This window comes from Poecilia formosa, unplaced genomic scaffold (assembly GCF_000485575.1).
Source record: "Poecilia formosa unplaced genomic scaffold, Poecilia_formosa-5.1.2 Scaffold82, whole genome shotgun sequence".
Taxonomy (NCBI): domain Eukaryota; kingdom Metazoa; phylum Chordata; class Actinopteri; order Cyprinodontiformes; family Poeciliidae; genus Poecilia; species Poecilia formosa.
The window spans coordinates 938978-957234 of record NW_006800021.1 but is presented as its reverse complement, the minus strand read 5'-3'; the positions used below and the strand labels follow the sequence as shown (position 1 = coordinate 957234).

Here is an 18257-nt window from a genome sequence, read left to right as displayed (position 1 = left end):
GCCAGCCTTTCTTAACTGGAGATCACATTACATGTTTCACAGTAGCAGACAGTTTAAAAAAAAACAATGCTTACCATTGAAACACAAGACGGACATGCAGTTTGAGTATGAGGAACATGACAACCATTTTGTGGCATTGCCTTTTATTTTAATCAGGTCCATCAAAGTTGATATCTGAACCATCTGTAGGGTAGACAGAGGCAAGAAATAGAGGAAATATCCTGTGATTGACAGTTGTGTGGACAAAAGTTTCTTCTTGACGTCAGAGGAGAACGGCCATGCTGGTTTGAAAAGAAACGATAGCTCAAATAACCACTAGTCAGTGCCAAAGTATGTAACAACATGTGTAAACACATAAGACATCACACATCGGAGCAGATGGGCTACAGCAGCAGAAGACTACAACCTCTCTCAGCTAAGATCAAGAAACTGATGCTGTGTTTCACACAAGCTTTTCAGAAAGAGACAAACAAAAATGTTGCCTGTTGTGATGAGCACCAGCTGCAACATTCGTATGGCAGGTTCAGGATTTTCCAGAAATAACATGAAACCATGAAACCGCCCTGCTTTATGTAACAGTTCAGGTTGCTGAAAGTACTGTCTTGGTGTGATGATGAGCTCTACTCCAGTAGCCTCCACAGCCACCAGATCTCAGCAACATTTGCATCATGGAAGTGTAGCAGACAAAGCTGCATGAATTGTCATATCGATATAGACCAAACAGTTTCTCATACGTTGTGAAATTCATGCAATGAAGACTTAAGGCAATCCTGAAGGCAAAGGATGGTCCAACCAAGTACTTACAAGATGTACCCAATAAAGTGGCCAGTGAGCATGTACCTATAAAATTGAAAAATGCCATGTATCTGGGGCACAAATCCTCTCCAAAACTAGAAAAGCATAATGAATATACCCAATCATACATGATCAGACTTTGGTTTTATGGTGCAATTTGGTTCAAATTCCAGGGAGTCTGATTAGATATGATGTGTTTAGTTAGTTTCCAAGGTGGCAAAAGAACAAGTTCTGCACTTTAAGAAATCATACGCAAATATATTTAGTTTTATTTCCCCAAATACATGAAATAGTACCATTAACACTGTAAAAAAAAATGCTAAAGTTTATGCTAAAGTTGCATTTGTAACTCTATTTAAAGCAGCTCTACAATAACTCAAAGTGCTCAAGACAAATAATCTGTAGTAGAAGAAATAATTTCTAAGCCTTTGAAGAAAATGATACATTGAATATGAAGTCTGTGTCAAAATACCATTGAAGTTCTATAACTGGACCACAAAGCTGTATAACAGCAGAAAAGCAAGACAGACACCCCTTAATAATTTTGTGTTTACCGGGGTGTGTTTGAGCGCATGTGTGTGTTTGTCTAGGTCCGGGCTAAGACTTTGAAGGCTACTTGTTTGGATTCAGCAGACGGAGGCAATCCTCCGGGGAACTGACATCATTAGAGCTAAGAGCAGGTCCCACCTCCTCTTCAGCTTCCACGAGAAAAGGGGAGAGGAGAAAGAAAAAGATGAGGAGAGGAGGGCAAGTTTAAGCAATGCAAGGTCACGACTGCTGCACAATTACCCTGGCAGTATTGTGCCCTGGAAAGCCAAAGCCCCTGACTTTTCACCCTACCAAGGTTGCCCAGGCCGCTCCCCTAGACAATTAGCCTCCCAAAATCCTCCTGTTTTCTCATTCAGCGCTCACCCACCTTCCCCCCGTCTCCAGCTCCTCACTCTGCATTGCACAGTACATTTTCTCCTCCTACAAACCAAGAAATTTTCCAAAATGGATTCAAAAACTAAATATTGTATTTGGTAAACCAACCAAGGCTCAAGAGTGTTTGTGCATTAATGCAACATATGAGTCATCGGTTGCAGATTGGAAAGGGGGTCATGTCGAGTACTGGGGCACATTTTAACAGGGATGTTATTTCTGAATGTGGGTCGTCTTTGACTGCATCATCACCTTAGGTAACTCTGCTACGTCACGTTCTGACGAAACGTTTCCTTCGAGTTTTTAAAACAAAATTTGCTCTCATGTATATTGTCCATATTTCATGTAGCTGAAATTCTGCTTTTATTTATCTTGGACTATTGTAACTGTTTTATTCCAGTAGAACCCAGACTACATCCTACATCTAGAAACTGGGACCAGGGCTAAAAGCTTACCAAGATATAAGTCAATATCGATAATTGTCTATCAGTAATTTATTTTTTGTTTCAAAAACCTAAAATATCACCAAACTGGTGCCATGACCTTTCCTGTTTTATTCACAATTTTCACTACATGGCATTCTAGACATTCTTGGTATTGATCACATGTCCGTTGTAGTATATATTATTGATTTATTGTCCAGCTTAGACTGGGACTGAAATACAGTATATGCATTGTTGATGAAAATTATACTTACATAAATTCACTAAGTGCCACTATAAAAGTAATCACATTTTGGATCTTTGGATGGTTTTGAATTTGATAAGGCAAGCCACACCAATGTCTGTCTTTGCATTGTTTGGTTTTTTTTTTTGTTTGTTTGTTTTTGGTTTTGCTGCTTCGTAATAAATGAAAAACCTTCTAACTCGATTTCATCCTGCTGTTTAAGCTTCAATGGTCTTGGAGGAAAGATGGAGGATTTTTGAAATCTCCAGAAAGCTGTGCTGTTTTTAAAATTTTTTGTTTTTTACTTTGTTCTACTCTTGGTCATTTGAGACACAAGAAAGTCTGATGTGAATGTAGAGTGAATAAATTAAATAATTATTCCTATTAACAGATTACCACCACAACTGTGTGCATGCAGTGCAACAAGCAGTGCCTGTCAGATCCTCTAACTTCACCAACATGCTCACACACACACACACACACACACACACGCGCGCGCGCACACGCACACACACAAACACACACACACACACACACACGCACACACACACATTCAGCACGGCCCAAATCCCAGCACATGTCAGCATTTTGAGGGATCATATAGATGCAAATGCAGCCATGTAATTGCAGAAGCAGTAGATCTGTTCTCTCCAGGCTGGATGCTGTCATGTCGAGGGCTGATTCCATCTGCCTTTCATCATTTCTTTTTATTTATTTATTTTTTTTCTCTCTCTCTCTCTTTCCAAAAACCTGATTTCCATACCAATCCAAAGCTTCAGAATCCTCTCATCTTATCTGCTCTACTCTTCCCACTTTCCTCCTCCGTCTGCTTCTTTAAAACTTCCTCAGCAACTTGACTCTGCTCGTCCTTGTCAGGAGTGAAGCGGCTGACAGCAAAGAGGCAGACGTCACCGGCAAACTCACAGAAATGACACGGAGGAAGCTTCCTGCATCGTCTCTGTTCTTCTTCCACTTGCTCCCGCCTATCTGCTCACCTGAAGGCTGAAGCTATCCTTCTCTCACTTCTCTCTCATCTGACCTGTAGCAACCCTTTCTGGATGCATTCTCCATTGATTTTACACTCGACCCTGCCCTTCCACCCCAGGCTTAGCCAACTGTTCTTCAATCCACAGCTTCCTTCTCACTTCAAGTTAACTCTTCTGAGTTTACTCACACTTCACCTTTAGCGTGTTTGAACTCTACTTGTCCTCAGTGACCTTAGCATATACTGTTTTAGTTGGACATCTGTTCCGCAATGTTTTGCATGAACTTTCCACATTTTGTCCACTTTTAACTTACTTTAATTAATCTTTTGGATATTTAATAATATAGATCAATGCAAAGTGGTGCATAGTTGTTAGGTAGAAGGAAATATGTTTTTCAAACCTTTTTTTTTTCATAAATAAAAATCTGAAAAGTGTGGCTTAGAGTTGGATTTAGTCCCCATTTCTTTAAAACTGCTAATTAAAATCCAGTTCAATCAGTAACATCATATCATCATGAAAACCAGGAAACACTGCAGTGGAGCTTTATTCAGAGAATCAGCCAATGAGTGATTGGAAGTACTGCAGAGGTTCACAGCTCAAGAATCTCTTGACAGGTAAACTTTTAGTCAGGCAAGGAGAAGGAAACCCCTCGTATAACCAGCAACCAAGTGTCCGAAACATGGTAGTGGCGCCATTATGCTTTGGGAATCTTTGTTTTGTTTCAGCTGGACAGTCAGAGTTGATGTGTTGATGCGATTGATTAGTCTTGAAAGAAAACCTGTCAGGCTTAATGGTTGACATGGAGATTAATCTTCTCATAGGACAGACAGATCTCCAGTGGAGTAATTTAGATTCAAGCATATTCATCTTTTCCAGTGGCACAGTCAAAGTTCAGCCCAAAATATGTTTAAGAATTTGAGGCAAAACTCAAAAATTGCTCTTCAAACACTTTTCTGATTAGCTTGAGCTGCTAACAAAGAGATGAGCAAAAATGTCCATCTTTAGCTGTTTGAATCATGCAGACATTCGCACTTCACACACTCCATGTGATATAACTTACTGCAGTATACAAACAGACACACTCCATATTTTTCAGAGTTTTAGTTGCAAAACAAATAAAATCGTGCATCTCTTCCCCTCCACTAACATGCACTGCTGTCTATTGGTCAAAGTGGATCAATTCCACTTTGTTTTTTGTATTTTTTTTTTTTTTGGCAAAACATTGAATATCTGAACATATAGGAATTTTAAATACCCCTAATTTGGAAATAATAGTTTCATAGACTTTTTTATTTTAGAGCGTGACAGGATCACGCTCATGCTCATGCATCATGCTCGGTTGCATGAGGAACATGTTAGTGGTAATAATGTGTTAAGTAATCCACTGTCCTGAAGTAACCTATGATGTTTTACCTTCTGGAGATTTTCAAACCTTGCAAAACAGAAATGAAAACTGATGGGTGTTTTTATGATTTTATAAAACCTACATCTGTTTCTGCAAAAAACCAACCAAAACAAACCAACACAAGTTTAGCACATGTAGATGTCAATAAAAACATTTAATAACTAATTTCTTTGATTCCATTTTATTCCTCATAAAATCACAACTATATTTGCTTTACATTTTGCACGGTTAGTGTGTATTAAAGAGTATTTCTTAGATATTTGATTCAGCGGAGACTTTGGACCCACTGACTTTGATTCCATCTTAACTTGAACTCACTGAAGCAAAAAAAAAAAAAAAATGCAACCACTCAAACATTTATGGTCCAGCTTGTGTATTTTTTACATTTCAGCTCACATGCAAGAACACACATTCAAATAAATCCATTTGAGTTCGACAGTGCACACACACGCGGGCACACACACTTGGCTCCTCTTCTTCATCTAACACATAACACTTCCTCCAGAATTTACTAGCAGTGTGTGCTGTGCAGGCATGAGATAACGTCCCAGAAGTTTTCCAAGGGCAGAAAGTGCGCTCTGAGCTCTCAGACATCAGAGGGAAGCCGCACCGCCGAGCCGAGGCTGATTCTCTACATGTGTTGCATCTGCCTTCTATTAAAAAGCCAAGAGCACTCTGGCTGCTTCTCCTGGTCTCTCGCTCTCACTCTTTGCCTGCAAACTACCTTTCTGACTCGCTCCAACCTCCTCTCCTTCTTCTTTCTGATTCTCTCTTAAAACTTCTCCCGTTTCATCTTTTTTTTTTTTTTCCTTTAAACTTGCGGTTCTCTCTGAACTTATGGTTTATCTCCTAATTTTGGTAGATAACTTCTGACACAGTGTGACAATTTAAATTAAAGAGGTGTTGTGTTTTTTCCCCCTCAGTATTTTTGGAATATCTGAGATGAATGTATTTTTGTCATTCACTTTACTGTGTTTCTTTTTTTTTGCATTAAGTTGGTTTTGTTATTGTTAAAGTTCAAAAATTCAATGTGTAGCTCTCTAAGTACCAACCACCAAATTTACTCAACTGTTATTGTCACATTATTGGTACATGGATTTTCTTAGCGTGTTGTAATTAAAGTTAATATTTTTCCTGCTATGAAAAAGTTAGTTTAATCATTTCCCACATGGTTTGTCGCACCCATGCAGAGCATCACATATACGTGTTTACAGTTTTAGTGGAGCCTTTGCAACTTATTCAGTCAAGGTTTCAGAAACAGCTTTGTTAGGGGTCTGCAACAATCTTTTTTTCATGTCTGTCTTGATCATTTCATTTGATCTCAGATACCACGGGCCTTGACATCCAACTCAATAAGTAAGAAGCTTTTGGCTATATGTGGTTCCACATTAAACTGCTTTTCTTCTTGAACTTTCACTATTAGGACAAACCGGTTTCCTAATACAGCCTAACCTGTCTGGTTCCATAAGGCTCAGTTGGTCATTTCCGTTCACGTTTTATGTCGATGACATTCAACTTTAAGTTTGCAAGGTGAATAGTCTGTCCTCCTTAGTCTACTGTTTGACCCAGGTTAGTGACTGTCTCCCTTGTCTTGAAAGCAAACTCGGCCTGAGTTACATCTGAGAATCAGCAGTGCTTTTCATCTCGGTCTAATATTTGAATTGGCCTTGAGTTTTTATTTAAATATCAAATCTGTTTCTCATCAGTGTTTCTCACATTTAAGGAACATTTTTGAATAACACCATATGGTCTCCTCTACAGGGAGAGACCATTTGCACTGACTCCTATTGGAATTTAGAGTTCATGTTGAAATGTTCATATTGACCAATCACTTTGGACCAATCACTTTGGACCAATCACACTACTTGTAGTCTCAGAATATGGTACCCCTTACTATATTAGCAACATGGCGTCACAGAGCGTTGTCATGGTGCCACAGATTGAAAGGCCAACTTTCGCAATGGCTAACTTGTTTTTTTTTAACAGACTGTCGATTATTTTGTAAAATCAGTAAAAAAATGTTCTTGTTTAACCAGGTTGTTCTGGAAGTTCATTGATTTCCATTGGTTTGTGGGGTTTTCTTCATTATCCTTAAATGGTGTTTGACCGTCTGTGAACAGAGCTTTGAGAATAAGTTGTACTTATGTTACTTAAATATATATATTTTCTAATTTGATGCTTTGTAGCGTGTATGTGAGACATTGGCTCCACATTGTAGTTTTTCAAGTTTTTCAATTTGCTCAAATGTATTAAATCTACTAGTCTATTAATCATTTTTGTGATCGCTCTTGACACATCATGCTAATCTATAAACTGCCTGCGTACGTCTTTATGCGTTATACATTTGAGTTGCAGCAGAACGTGTTGTTTATTGGCTATACATTCTTCAGACTCAAGGGAAGTGTGTGAACTCACTTTGAGGAAGAAATCAATAATAAAAGGTTGTCTGATTTTATATTGAGCTGCAAAACATCAATATTTTAACTAACCAAAACATTTTAGTATTAAACTAATCTGCATTTGTTCGTATTGGTATGGAATGCTTCATAACATGTGACTGTTTTTAAAATTGGTGCAGTGAAAGTTGTCCTGAACGGCAGAGTTCTGTAATTTGTTGGCAAATTTAAAAAAAAAGACCCAAATTAAAAACAATTGTTGCTACAATAGAAACTTTAAGGAACTGAAATAAACAAACAATGTCTTGGTGAGGAATGGAAATATTTGATTGAATTTCTGATTAAAATTGAAATTCTGTCGCCAAATGTGGCACATGTGTGTTGATTAAAAACCTCATTTAGTTTTGGGATAGAGTCTGAGTTTATTGCTGAAACTTTTTTTTTTCTCAGAAAGAAACAGAGAAGAGTAATTCTCTACGTAATAGTTTGGAGCGGACACCTTTATGTCTGTTTTTTTCATTCTTATTTTTAAGTAAAAAAAGAAAAGTAGCAGTTCTTGGGCTGCGCTTTTGAGTTGACAAGAGTGATCACATAAAGACTTGAAAGCACTGTGAAAATACTGCTACTGCTACATGGCGCTAGCAATGCTAAAAGCTAGCATCTTCTTCAAAGCACATTTTTTCAGTTTGTAAAAAATAAAAAAAATGGTCAGTTTTATGTAAACATTGATGAAATATTTTTTTTCTTTTTATTCTCCAGGACAATTTTAATTGATGGCTGATTAACAGGCTTCATCTGAAGACGTTTAAAGCAAGCAGCTTTCTAAAACATGCAGGGCGATTTGCCTTGAAGACCAGGGTTATGAGCCTCTGCCCTAACCAGAAGGCTAATTAAAGTATCTCCCTTACCTAAGTGGGAAAAAAAATAAGTCTAAGGTTAGTCTAAGGTTAGTCTGTTCATCTACCACAGTTTTTAATCAGTTGCTCATTTCCTTCAGCCCACAGTCCTATCTTCAGTGTTTAAATTACGGCAGGCTGACGACAGCTAGTTTGAACCTGTGTGTGTTTGCGGGGTGTGTGTGTGTGATAGAGTTTGGCGGACTTGTTAAAAGGAGCCTTTTTGCAGCACTTATGTCGACTTCGGATGATAATTATTTCAGATTACATTAGAGGAAATTAAACATTTCTTAAAGTACGTGTGAGGGTGACAAAGTTATCGAGTGCAGACGGAGGAGAGAGTGTGAATGTTGCACGTTGAGAATTGTAATTTTTTCGATTGCTAATAAGATCATTTTCAAGTGTTAAAAAATAATTAGTGGCGGCAGATCAGTTGAGTAGAATGGTCGGTTTGGTGTCACATTCAGCAGTGATGGAAATTATTTAAGAACAAGTTTCAGGTAAAAATAGTAGTTTTAAGACATTTAAATAAAACATTTAAAAATATATATTTTTTAGACCGTGGATGCCAAATGTTGCTTTATAAACCAGTTTAATAATCGATTTTCAGAAAGAAAATCTAGCGACCAGAATTTGCCCATTTTCAACTTGAACATTTTCTTACTGATAGGAAAAGACTCAAAAGTTATCTACTTTCAGTATCGGATGCAAACAACGTAGACATAAGAAATTAGAAAGGAAACTGTATTTTCTATGGCATGTTAAGTTGTTTGCATTGAGTTCGTTCAGGCTGCATGAAAGTGAGAGAGAGCAAGACTTTCAGGAGATAACAGGGAGTTTTACATCCAGTAAAAGTGTAAGTTTCTTTCCTGTAAGTTTTTGGGATTCAAAATAGCTTTTGGAAATCTGAGTTAAAGTGAGTGAGTACCCACGGAGACTGTTTACCAATGTTACCAATGATAACCGCCCTAAGCCTGAACTAGCTAAGTGCTAATGTAAGATGTTCAAGTCAGTTTAAAATGTCAACCCTTTAATCAATTTGTCTTTCTTTTGAAATACTACTAAACTGATGTTTCACATTGACTGATATCAATGTCTCATCTTCTCATCTCTTCATCATCCACTATACATCACTCACCACAAGGAGGCTAGAACATCTCTTGAAGGTAAATTAATATCAGCTAAACTCTGTATCAGCACATCAAAACTCTAAAAACTCTGATTGGAAATCAGTCATAACATTCTGACTGGGTACCATTTATAATAATGATAGTAATAATAACAATATTTGATGTTTTTTTGTTTTTTTTTTAACTCAATTATCATACATCTTAAGGTGCAAGCCGTAATGGTTTCTTTGATGTTCTGACAGTTTTTGAGTTCATGTTGTGTAAATCTGTGTTCGTACTCACATATAGTGGTTTGAACATCTGTCTGGCTCGCTGAGCTGTCCTACCAGCAGACCATCAGCTGATAAGAGTGTTTACGTCTGCCTTATCTCTGTCTGTTTAAGTGTTACAGAAATGAGATGAGAGATGCAGCGTGCCTACACTACAGTGAAAGTAGTGACAGAACTAAGCACAAATAATGGTGGAGCAATATGAGAATCGCAGAATTAAATTCCAGCAACAGTAAATAATACTAAGCTGGTATATTAATAAAAAATAAAAAAAATAAAACAATATTTTGAGGCCCTATATTTTTACAGGAAACAACATTTAGTCCAACTTGCTGTTGGACTAAATGTTTTTCATTTTTCACTGGTAATTCTGGTCACATCTGTTTCGTTGGGAATGGCAGACATTGAATTAGATCATGTTTGTGAAATTTTACAATACATAAAAAGTGTTGAAAAAAATGTTTTGTTTTCCATAACATCGTGCAATAGAAATAAATAACTGAATTGCATTTTCTGAAGTAGCTGCTTTGTAATTGAAAATATTAGTAATTTTCTTCACATTCCATTCATTTGTAAACACACCTCGTTACAAATCTACACAACCAGTTACATGAATGAAAGCTACATGCACACAAAAGATATCAATGATTCTCATTATCAAAGGATACTTAGATTTTTTTGTTTTTGTTCTTTAGTTGTGTGCAAATTAAAGTACAACTGGAATTGCTTGAAGCAGTAGCTAAAAAAAAATAAAAAAAATAAAAGTATAAACTCTTGAATTAACCCAGTTAGATTTTGTTAGTGAGGTAAATATTTTCTAAACTTACCTACAGTGCTGCTCACATGTACAAGCATACAACGTATATTACCGGATAAGAACGAAGAGTGTAGAGAGATAACAATAAGAAGTTATTAGCATTTTGACACCACTAGCTTAATGGCTGCATGTAGCTTTGAGCGTGCGTCTTCCCTGATGTTCGACTGAACGGGGGGCGGGGGAGGGCTCTGCTCTGCGGTCTTGTGCTTATCAGCGCAGGGCAGATATTGTTCCTGTGGTTCAGGCTGACAGGTGAGGTGTGCATGTGTGTGTGTGTGTGATAGTTGCATTTGTCAGTGAACCCCCAGGACAGGTGCTGAGGGATGGTTTTGTATTTGGAAGCAGGTGCACCTCCCCTTCCCCCCTTGTTCCCTCATTCCCCTAGGAGGCATATGGTGAGAGTGATTGCAGAGACCCGATGCCCGCAGGGATGGCTCCTCCTCCCCTGCTCATCTGTTCTGGATGGGGCCCTGTGGGACACTCTGGGCTCTCCTGGGGTCTCCGTTGGCTGCGAATCAGACCCTCGCTTTCAGGTTGACTTCTTTGTTGCGCCGCTGGGCAGCTGCGCTAGCTGCCCTGTCAGCTTTACACGCCGCAGCGTTCTGTACAGCAGTGTGCAGGGGAGGACAAATGCCAAATGGCTTGTAGGTCACACCCTCTGATTTGTTTACACCAGACCTTCTTTGTACATATTGTTGCCTCTAATCTGCTGACTCCAGCCTCTGTTGTCATTACTCGGAGTAAAACACCGTCTTGCTGTGATTTTTCACAAGCTCATCTCGCAAATGCAATGCGGTCCAGAGCAGGGATGGGACTCTCTTAGTAGGATAAATTGCAACGAAAACAAGCCTGTTGCAATAAGCAATAAATCGATTAATGGGGCAATAAATTAAAATGAGCTCAAAGATTTAGTTTTTCTTGTCTCTCTATGAAAAAAATGGATGACCAAAGTCTTCAGTCTTGCTCCGTTTTTGAAGGACAGTTTGGTTTACAGAGAACTCAGAATCCATGTTAATTGTGGTTTCAGGTTTTTGTTTATGTTGGATATTTAAAATGTTCATTACAAATTAAAATTTATTTATATTTAAAGGGTGAACTTGCATTATGGTGCGATTTCCATTGCATAACTTGAAAATGGTCTCGAAACAGCGATATTATTGTTTGTCATAATAACTTCTGGAACAACTTATTGCCCAGCAAAATTTGTTACTGTGACAGGCCTAGATAAAAGTTTTATGATTTTATCGATTACCAATTGAGTCAAAAAACAAACAAACTGTATAATATTATCTAGTAGTGGTTTTTAAAATCCAGATTCTTTAAAAACTGAGACTTGATCTGTTTAGAGCTGCGTTTGAACCACATGAAACATGGACCAACATATTCGATGATGGTATTCATCAAAATGTAATATTTGTCATCGGTTTCTCAGTTGTTGACTGTATGATGTTTTTATGACTTCTCATTCTTGTGTTTCTATGATGTAAAGCACTTTGAACCGCCTTGTTGCTGAAATGTGCTACACCAATAAACTTGATTGATTTACTTTTTACATCTTAAATACAAATAACCCGCAAATGCCAAGTTCAGAGTCGAGCTTCGGAGGCGCATAGGTGGACATTTCAGACCTTGTTGCCAAACGTGCATCTCTTTCTCAGTGGTAATTTATTATAAGGCGAGCCCGATGAATAATGTATGATTAAAAGACTTAATGGATACACAGGGACCCATCAAAATAAAAGTAAAAATCCATTTGCTCTCCCCGCTGTAAATCCACCGGCCTGTCCTTGGGCTAATTTCCATCCGTGGCATTGGGGAGGGAGCCCGGCGTACGTCTCGAATTTGATTAAATAGGGAGTTGCTGTTTGTGCCGTTAATTCGTAGAGAAAAGAAACCTACGTGAGGGATCTCGTTGTGACACGCAGGTGAGCAACACACCCACAAACACAGAACTCTCCAGATGCATCCGCTCTTCGAAACGCTCAACTCTCCGGCTCCGTTCGTCTCCGTCCCCCTCACCCCCTCTTCCTCCAAGCAGCTGCCTCTTCTGCGCCTGAACAAAATGAAGGCAGATGAATCAATTTGGCCTGTGGCCCTAAAGTGCACTTGTCTGCGCCCCAGCTTGGGCGTGGGGGATAATGAGCCAATAGATTGAGCTGGTGCCGCAGCCCGGCACTAAGCACCAAGGTGTCTCCGCCTGCCACACCACTGGGCCGCCCTCACACACACACACACACATTGCTGACGCTTCCCTGAGCAGCAGCAGCAGCTTGTCGCCGGGTTAATAGAGGTGAGGGTCCTTTGCGCAGGACACTTTTCAGAACAAATTAGAGAAATGATCTGTATCCGTCATCTTCAGCTTCTTCCCGAATCCCTTTTTTTTTCCCCTTTCTCTTCCCCCTCCTTGTCCTGCGCCGGTGAAGCTCAAAGAGCAGCGTCTTAGCTTGAAAAAGAAGAAGAGCATCGAGGGAGCTAGACAGGAAGGAGCAGGTGGGAGGGCGAGGTCCAAGATCCTAAAGTAATGAGGATTGACACCGGGACAAGAAGGAGGCGCAGCTTCCCCTCAGTGCTAATGACAGGTGATGGCAGCCAAGGAGAGTTGAGGCAGAGTGAGAGAAGAAAGGGAGAGGAGTGAGGTCAGAACTAACAGGCTCTCTGATCCAAGGAGGAGGACGAGGGGAGACCACACAGGCCTTCTGATGCCCCCTCACTCCCTGCGCCCCCCGCAAAGTGAAGGAGGAGGGAGGATCAAAGGAGCAGGACAACAAAGCTTCACCCTGTAGCCTTCAGCCAGCTCCCTGCTGACGAGCTGCGGATTGATTGACACCGCAAGGGCAGCGAAGGAAGAGAAGGGAGGGCCAGCCAAGCCGTTCTGATGTGAGCCGTCTCTGCCCGGTGTAGGCCGTACTTCACAGGGGGTCTCTGTAACTTAACCCAGGGTTAGAGTATTATAAATGTACAGACCTCAGCCAGCATTACTCAACTAGGGGGAAATTAAGATGCTGGAGGGTCCTTTGAAGATAATTAAAGAGCACAAAGCAGCGGCCTCCAGAGACAGACTGCAGACATGTTCAATACCGAGACTAATGGAGCTAATTTCTAGTACATTATTCATGTAAAACCCAAGCCTTTACTTAGCTGTGATTTTTTTTTTCTCCCTTCTATTTAACATCTATAGACTTAAGTCGTACCCGTCATGTTCAACCCTCCTCAACACAAACACAATTACTCACATTCATTGCTTTAACCTGATTAACCTTGCCCGACTGCTTCTTAAGAATATCTCTGTTTAAAAGGAACGTTAAATAAAAATGAAAAAAAAAAAACGAATCCCTAACTGCAAATTTCCTAAGCAGCTCATTAGTGAATGAAGCCTAACCAAAGACTTTCCACTGGGTCCAGGGTTATCCAGGGTTACAGTGAAACCTCTGAATGAGCATGAATGCCGGAGACATGTATTTTACTCTGTACATAAATGTGGAAGATGACCTTGGCTGGTATCCAAGCAGTCGTACTGCACAAGTCGTTGTGATTTTTCAATTCGAGAAAGAAGTTTCAACTTTTTTTCCTTAGCACTGTCGAAACAAATCTGTTGTCCGATGGCGAGTAATTCAGCACAAAAACAATGTTGTGGTGCATTTCAACCATAGGCCAGAAAAAAAAATCATATTAATTTACCTATTTTTACTTGCAAACTTTTAGACACCGATATAAGTTTCGCCAGCACTTTTAAAGATGGGGTGTACGGAGTGCCAATGCTGCCAAAATCTTTGGCCATTGTATTGGCTAATGGGCCAAGTGCAAAAGTCTGCAGGTTAAGTCATAATGTGATTCTGGGGAAAAAAACAAAACAACAACAAAAAAAAACTGAATGATTGCCTCAATTGTGGCAACCGGGTTTATTTCAAAGAGAAACAAGTTCATTATTATTATTATTATTATTATTATTATTATTATTAAAGATTCTGGTCGCATTTTGCCATTCAGTGTTATTGCTGCTGCTAGGAGGAATAAATAGAGATAGAAAGATTACAGTGATGTTGGACCAACCAAATTTAATTTATGGTTTTCAAGACATAGGAATTTCATTTGAATGAATTAAATTTTTATTTCAAAGTTCTACTATTTACTTTTTTTAAATAGGGAATGATCACATCTCTCTCAAACATCAAACATCCTTTCATTTTATTAAATAGTAGTATGTAGCAAGATCTATATTGTCCTATCCCATTGATGTAAAAACGTGAATTTGTCTGGTGATGAACTGTGAGCTATCAATGAATCTAAACCTTGTGCCGACTCTTAATTTGAAGTGGGAAACGAGTTGCTTTGTTGACTGAATCAGATAATAAAGACTTGCTGACTGGCAATATTCAGTTTATAAAAGCACTTAATAAGCCCCCACTTCTTTTAAATAATTTGTGTGAGAACATTTTGGCTTGGCACTAGAAAAAAAACAAAAAAACAAAAAAAAAACAGACAAAATCCAAACCATTTGTAAGCCCTCGGGGAATTCCATGCTTGGCTAAGCCTTAGCCGCTAACAATGCTGACGTTAGAATCTGCTTCATTGCGATCAGCTCCAAATTAAAGGCCTATTTTACATCATAGACGTCTCCTCTGATGAGTAACTGTATTGTTAGACCCACACTAGAAGGAAGAAAGAAGAACCCGGGCCAATTAAGCACCTCCCCAGGCAGGAAGTTAGTCCCGACATAATCACAGGCAGTCAGGATTGCCAGTCTTTTGTCAGAGTTTGCGAATTCCTTCCCAGATCAATTGCCATTCTGTTCCATTGAACTGCTGCTTGGGGAATGGTCCTTGCACGCCGCATCATTAACCTAGATGCCTAATTAGAAGCTTTGCTCTGATCAATTGCCAAATTGATTGCGGACGTGGTAATGTACCCCCAGGGCCCTGGAGAAGATGAAAACACTTTGGGTGCCTTCAGGAATTAGTCAGCAATACCGATGGTGGGTAAACAAAGTAATCAACAACAACACTTGACACCAACGTGACACCGACTGTACCTCGAAGCTCTGTCTCTGCTGATGTGCCTGCTTGCTTGCCTGCCTGCCAAGAAGGATTGCTCTCTTTGTGCTCCCTTTGAGAGGAGGAAATCAAAAGGGCCACCTTCTATTTTGAGATTCAAGAAGTGATTAGGCTGACAGCAAGTCTAGAGAAACTGAGAGAGGCTGAGGGAGACGCGGTTAGATGTGGAAGTCAAACCTGATTAGGCCCACCTGCCAGGTCTATCTTCCTTCCATCACTACTCCCTGATTGCTCGGTAGGAGCCCCTCCTTTCTTCATCTCCCCCTATTTAGCCCCTACACTATCACTATTGACCTCAGCGGACTGCCGATGCCCCTTGGCCAATCAGCATGCAGGCCTTGGCAGCAGCAGGGTAATTAAAAGTGAATTGTCTGCTTGGCATGTACGCTGGTGGGCACAAGGGTAGGCAAACACTTCCTTTCTCGGCTGCCCTGTCTTCCCCCTCTTTCCCAGCCAGGTGGTAGCGTACAGGACCTGTCAGATTAGCTGATGACCCTTTTAATTCTAGCCCAGCCGGGGGCCATAATTGATATTTACCAGGAAAGGTTAATTGTAGCAGTGATCTGCTTAAATTACAGTGGAGATCAGGAGACCGGGGCCAGACACCACACTTGCCACCGGGGGAGCTACTACACGCTCACTGCTAGTCAAATGGATTACACCCCACAGTCATCACTGTTGTACGCCAAGATGGAGAAGCAGAGAGAGGCATTTTCATTGGCCACTCCGCATCAGCGCCGGGTCCCCCTCGCCGAGTTCGCCAACCTCCCATCTGGCTGGGAATTTGGAGACACGCCAACTGTGTGGCTTGACAGGCTGCAAGAAAGCAAAGCTTTTATTATAAGGGTAACACTGACGCGGGTCAGAGAACATGCGCTCACTTGTACGGTTAAGCTCAACAAAAACATTGTGTGTTTAACACAACATATAAATCAATCAATCAGATTTATATGTAATGCACATTATAGCAACAAGGCAGTTCAAAGTGCTTTACATCAGAAAAACACAAAAATCAGCAATTGGAACATGACATTTTGCAAAGTGCCGTCATTACAGATCAAAATGTGTAATGATTTGCACAGCGCACTTTAAAAGTTGTGAAATAATTGAGACGGATGAAGGATAACAAACCCTAAACATGAAACCAGAGCTACAATTAACAGGTAAAGATCAGATCACGTGCTAGAATGTTCCAAAGTACAATTACATCTTACATCTTACAAATTACATCTTGGAGTAATTTACACCAAGATGTACTGAAGGTTGTAAAGCGAACCGTATTGTTTTTGTTACTAATGACTGGTTGAGTAACCCTTATAAAGGTGTACAATTATTTCCACCCATCCATCGTCTACAACCGTTTATCCTTGCAGGGTTGCAGTCATATGGCGAAAGCCAGGTTACACCCTGGACAGGCCACTAGTCCATCACAGTGCTATTCAACTATTTAATTGTTGATAGTTGACAGTAGTGAAGTAGTGATTAAATAACAGCATGTGGGAGTCTTGGTTCCTTTGGTCTGTGGATCTGTAATGGTCGCTGTGTTTCAGGTGTTGAGCTGGTAACACACAAGTGAAATGTTTCTTTGTTCTTTATTTTTTCTTACTCCTTTTACATCGAAAAAAACGAACTTTCCATTTTACAGCCAATAATTAAAAAAAACACACTTTGAAGTAGTGTTATTAGTGAACATGAAAGAAAAAACAGCAATGTGAAGACCAAGGAACACAACAGACGGCTCAGAGAGAAAGTGGAGGAAACATTTAAAGCAAAAGGGAAAGTTTCTCAAGTGCTGTACTTGTGTTTGTGACAGTATGATTCCTGTATCATGCAGTCACAGTCACAGAATTACCTAAAAAAATAGGTGTTCAGTAGTTCTTCTTGTCACTTTTATCATTGTCGCAACACTACCACAAAATATTGATTAAAAATTCACATCGCCCAACCGTTCACTAAAGTTTGTGGCATTAAAGTGACATTTGAAATGATTTAACAAATATGGATGTTTTTTTGGAAGGTCATCTAAATGGTACATTCCACTTGTGTACATGTTTGTTTATGTGTGATTATCGACATAGTTTTTTCAGACTTCTTTCCTCGCGTGTCTTTGGCAGATCAAACCTTTGGCGCCGCGTCCGGTCAAGCTCAGAGAGGACGAGACTTTCCAAGAATTTAGTCGGCCGCACAGGAGCAACTCCAAGGAGCAGCTCAGCGAGGTGAGTCCCCGAACAAGAACCTTCCCTTTTCCCCCAGACCTCCCACTGAGAGCTGCAGTTTTCATTTCCGCAGACTAAACCCAGAAACCCGTAAAATGAGAATTTGGACAGAGGATGGCAGCACTGAATGTGCACTGAGGCTGAAATCAGAGGGCAGGTGGTGTGGTGCTCTCACCTCGTACAGCTCCGGTGCTGTACGAGGAAACCGGCATACAGGAAATGATTAAGGTGGTTACACAGCAACGGCGAATTGGCCTCATGGTTAAACGTAGAGATGACTTAACATAAATCAGCCTGGTGTGAGCTGACCCCCAGTAACCCCAGGATGGGAACGAGTTAAAGAAACGCTCCAATTATCGCCTCACCGACATCCATATGCAAGCCCATTTAGTCGGAGGAGTAGGTGGCAAATCAGAGCGGAAGCCAGGCATCGCCGCAGCGTAAGGAATAAAATAATGCAATTTAGAAGAAGGGAAAGTAATGAGAATTTATGCAAAATCCCGAGCGTCTCATTTTAAAGAATGTAGAAATATGATTCTTAACTAATGCCTGTCAAGCAGGAGCCTCCCAAACCTAACCAATCCTGATTGTTCATTTAGCCAAAGAAAGCCTGCAGGGAAGGGCGGGAAAAACATGGAGATTTTTGGGAGATTTTTTTTTCCTGGAGAGGAGAGAAATGATGGAAACAACAACAAAAAAAAAAAAACTC

The 18257-nt window shown here is 40.0% G+C and overlaps 1 protein-coding gene across 8 annotated transcripts in view; it reads left to right on the top strand.

Annotated features, from left to right (window-relative positions):
- The window catches only part of fbrsl1 (fibrosin-like 1), a 254770-nt gene that overhangs the window by 36062 nt on the left and 200451 nt on the right, over positions 1–18257 (top strand). For all 8 annotated transcript variants that reach the window (XM_016673819.1, XM_016673818.1, XM_016673817.1 and 5 more), the window contains exon 2: positions 17447–17548. In XM_016673819.1, the coding sequence (XP_016529305.1) occupies positions 17447–17548 (102 nt within the window). The remainder of the gene's footprint in view (positions 1–17446; positions 17549–18257) is intronic.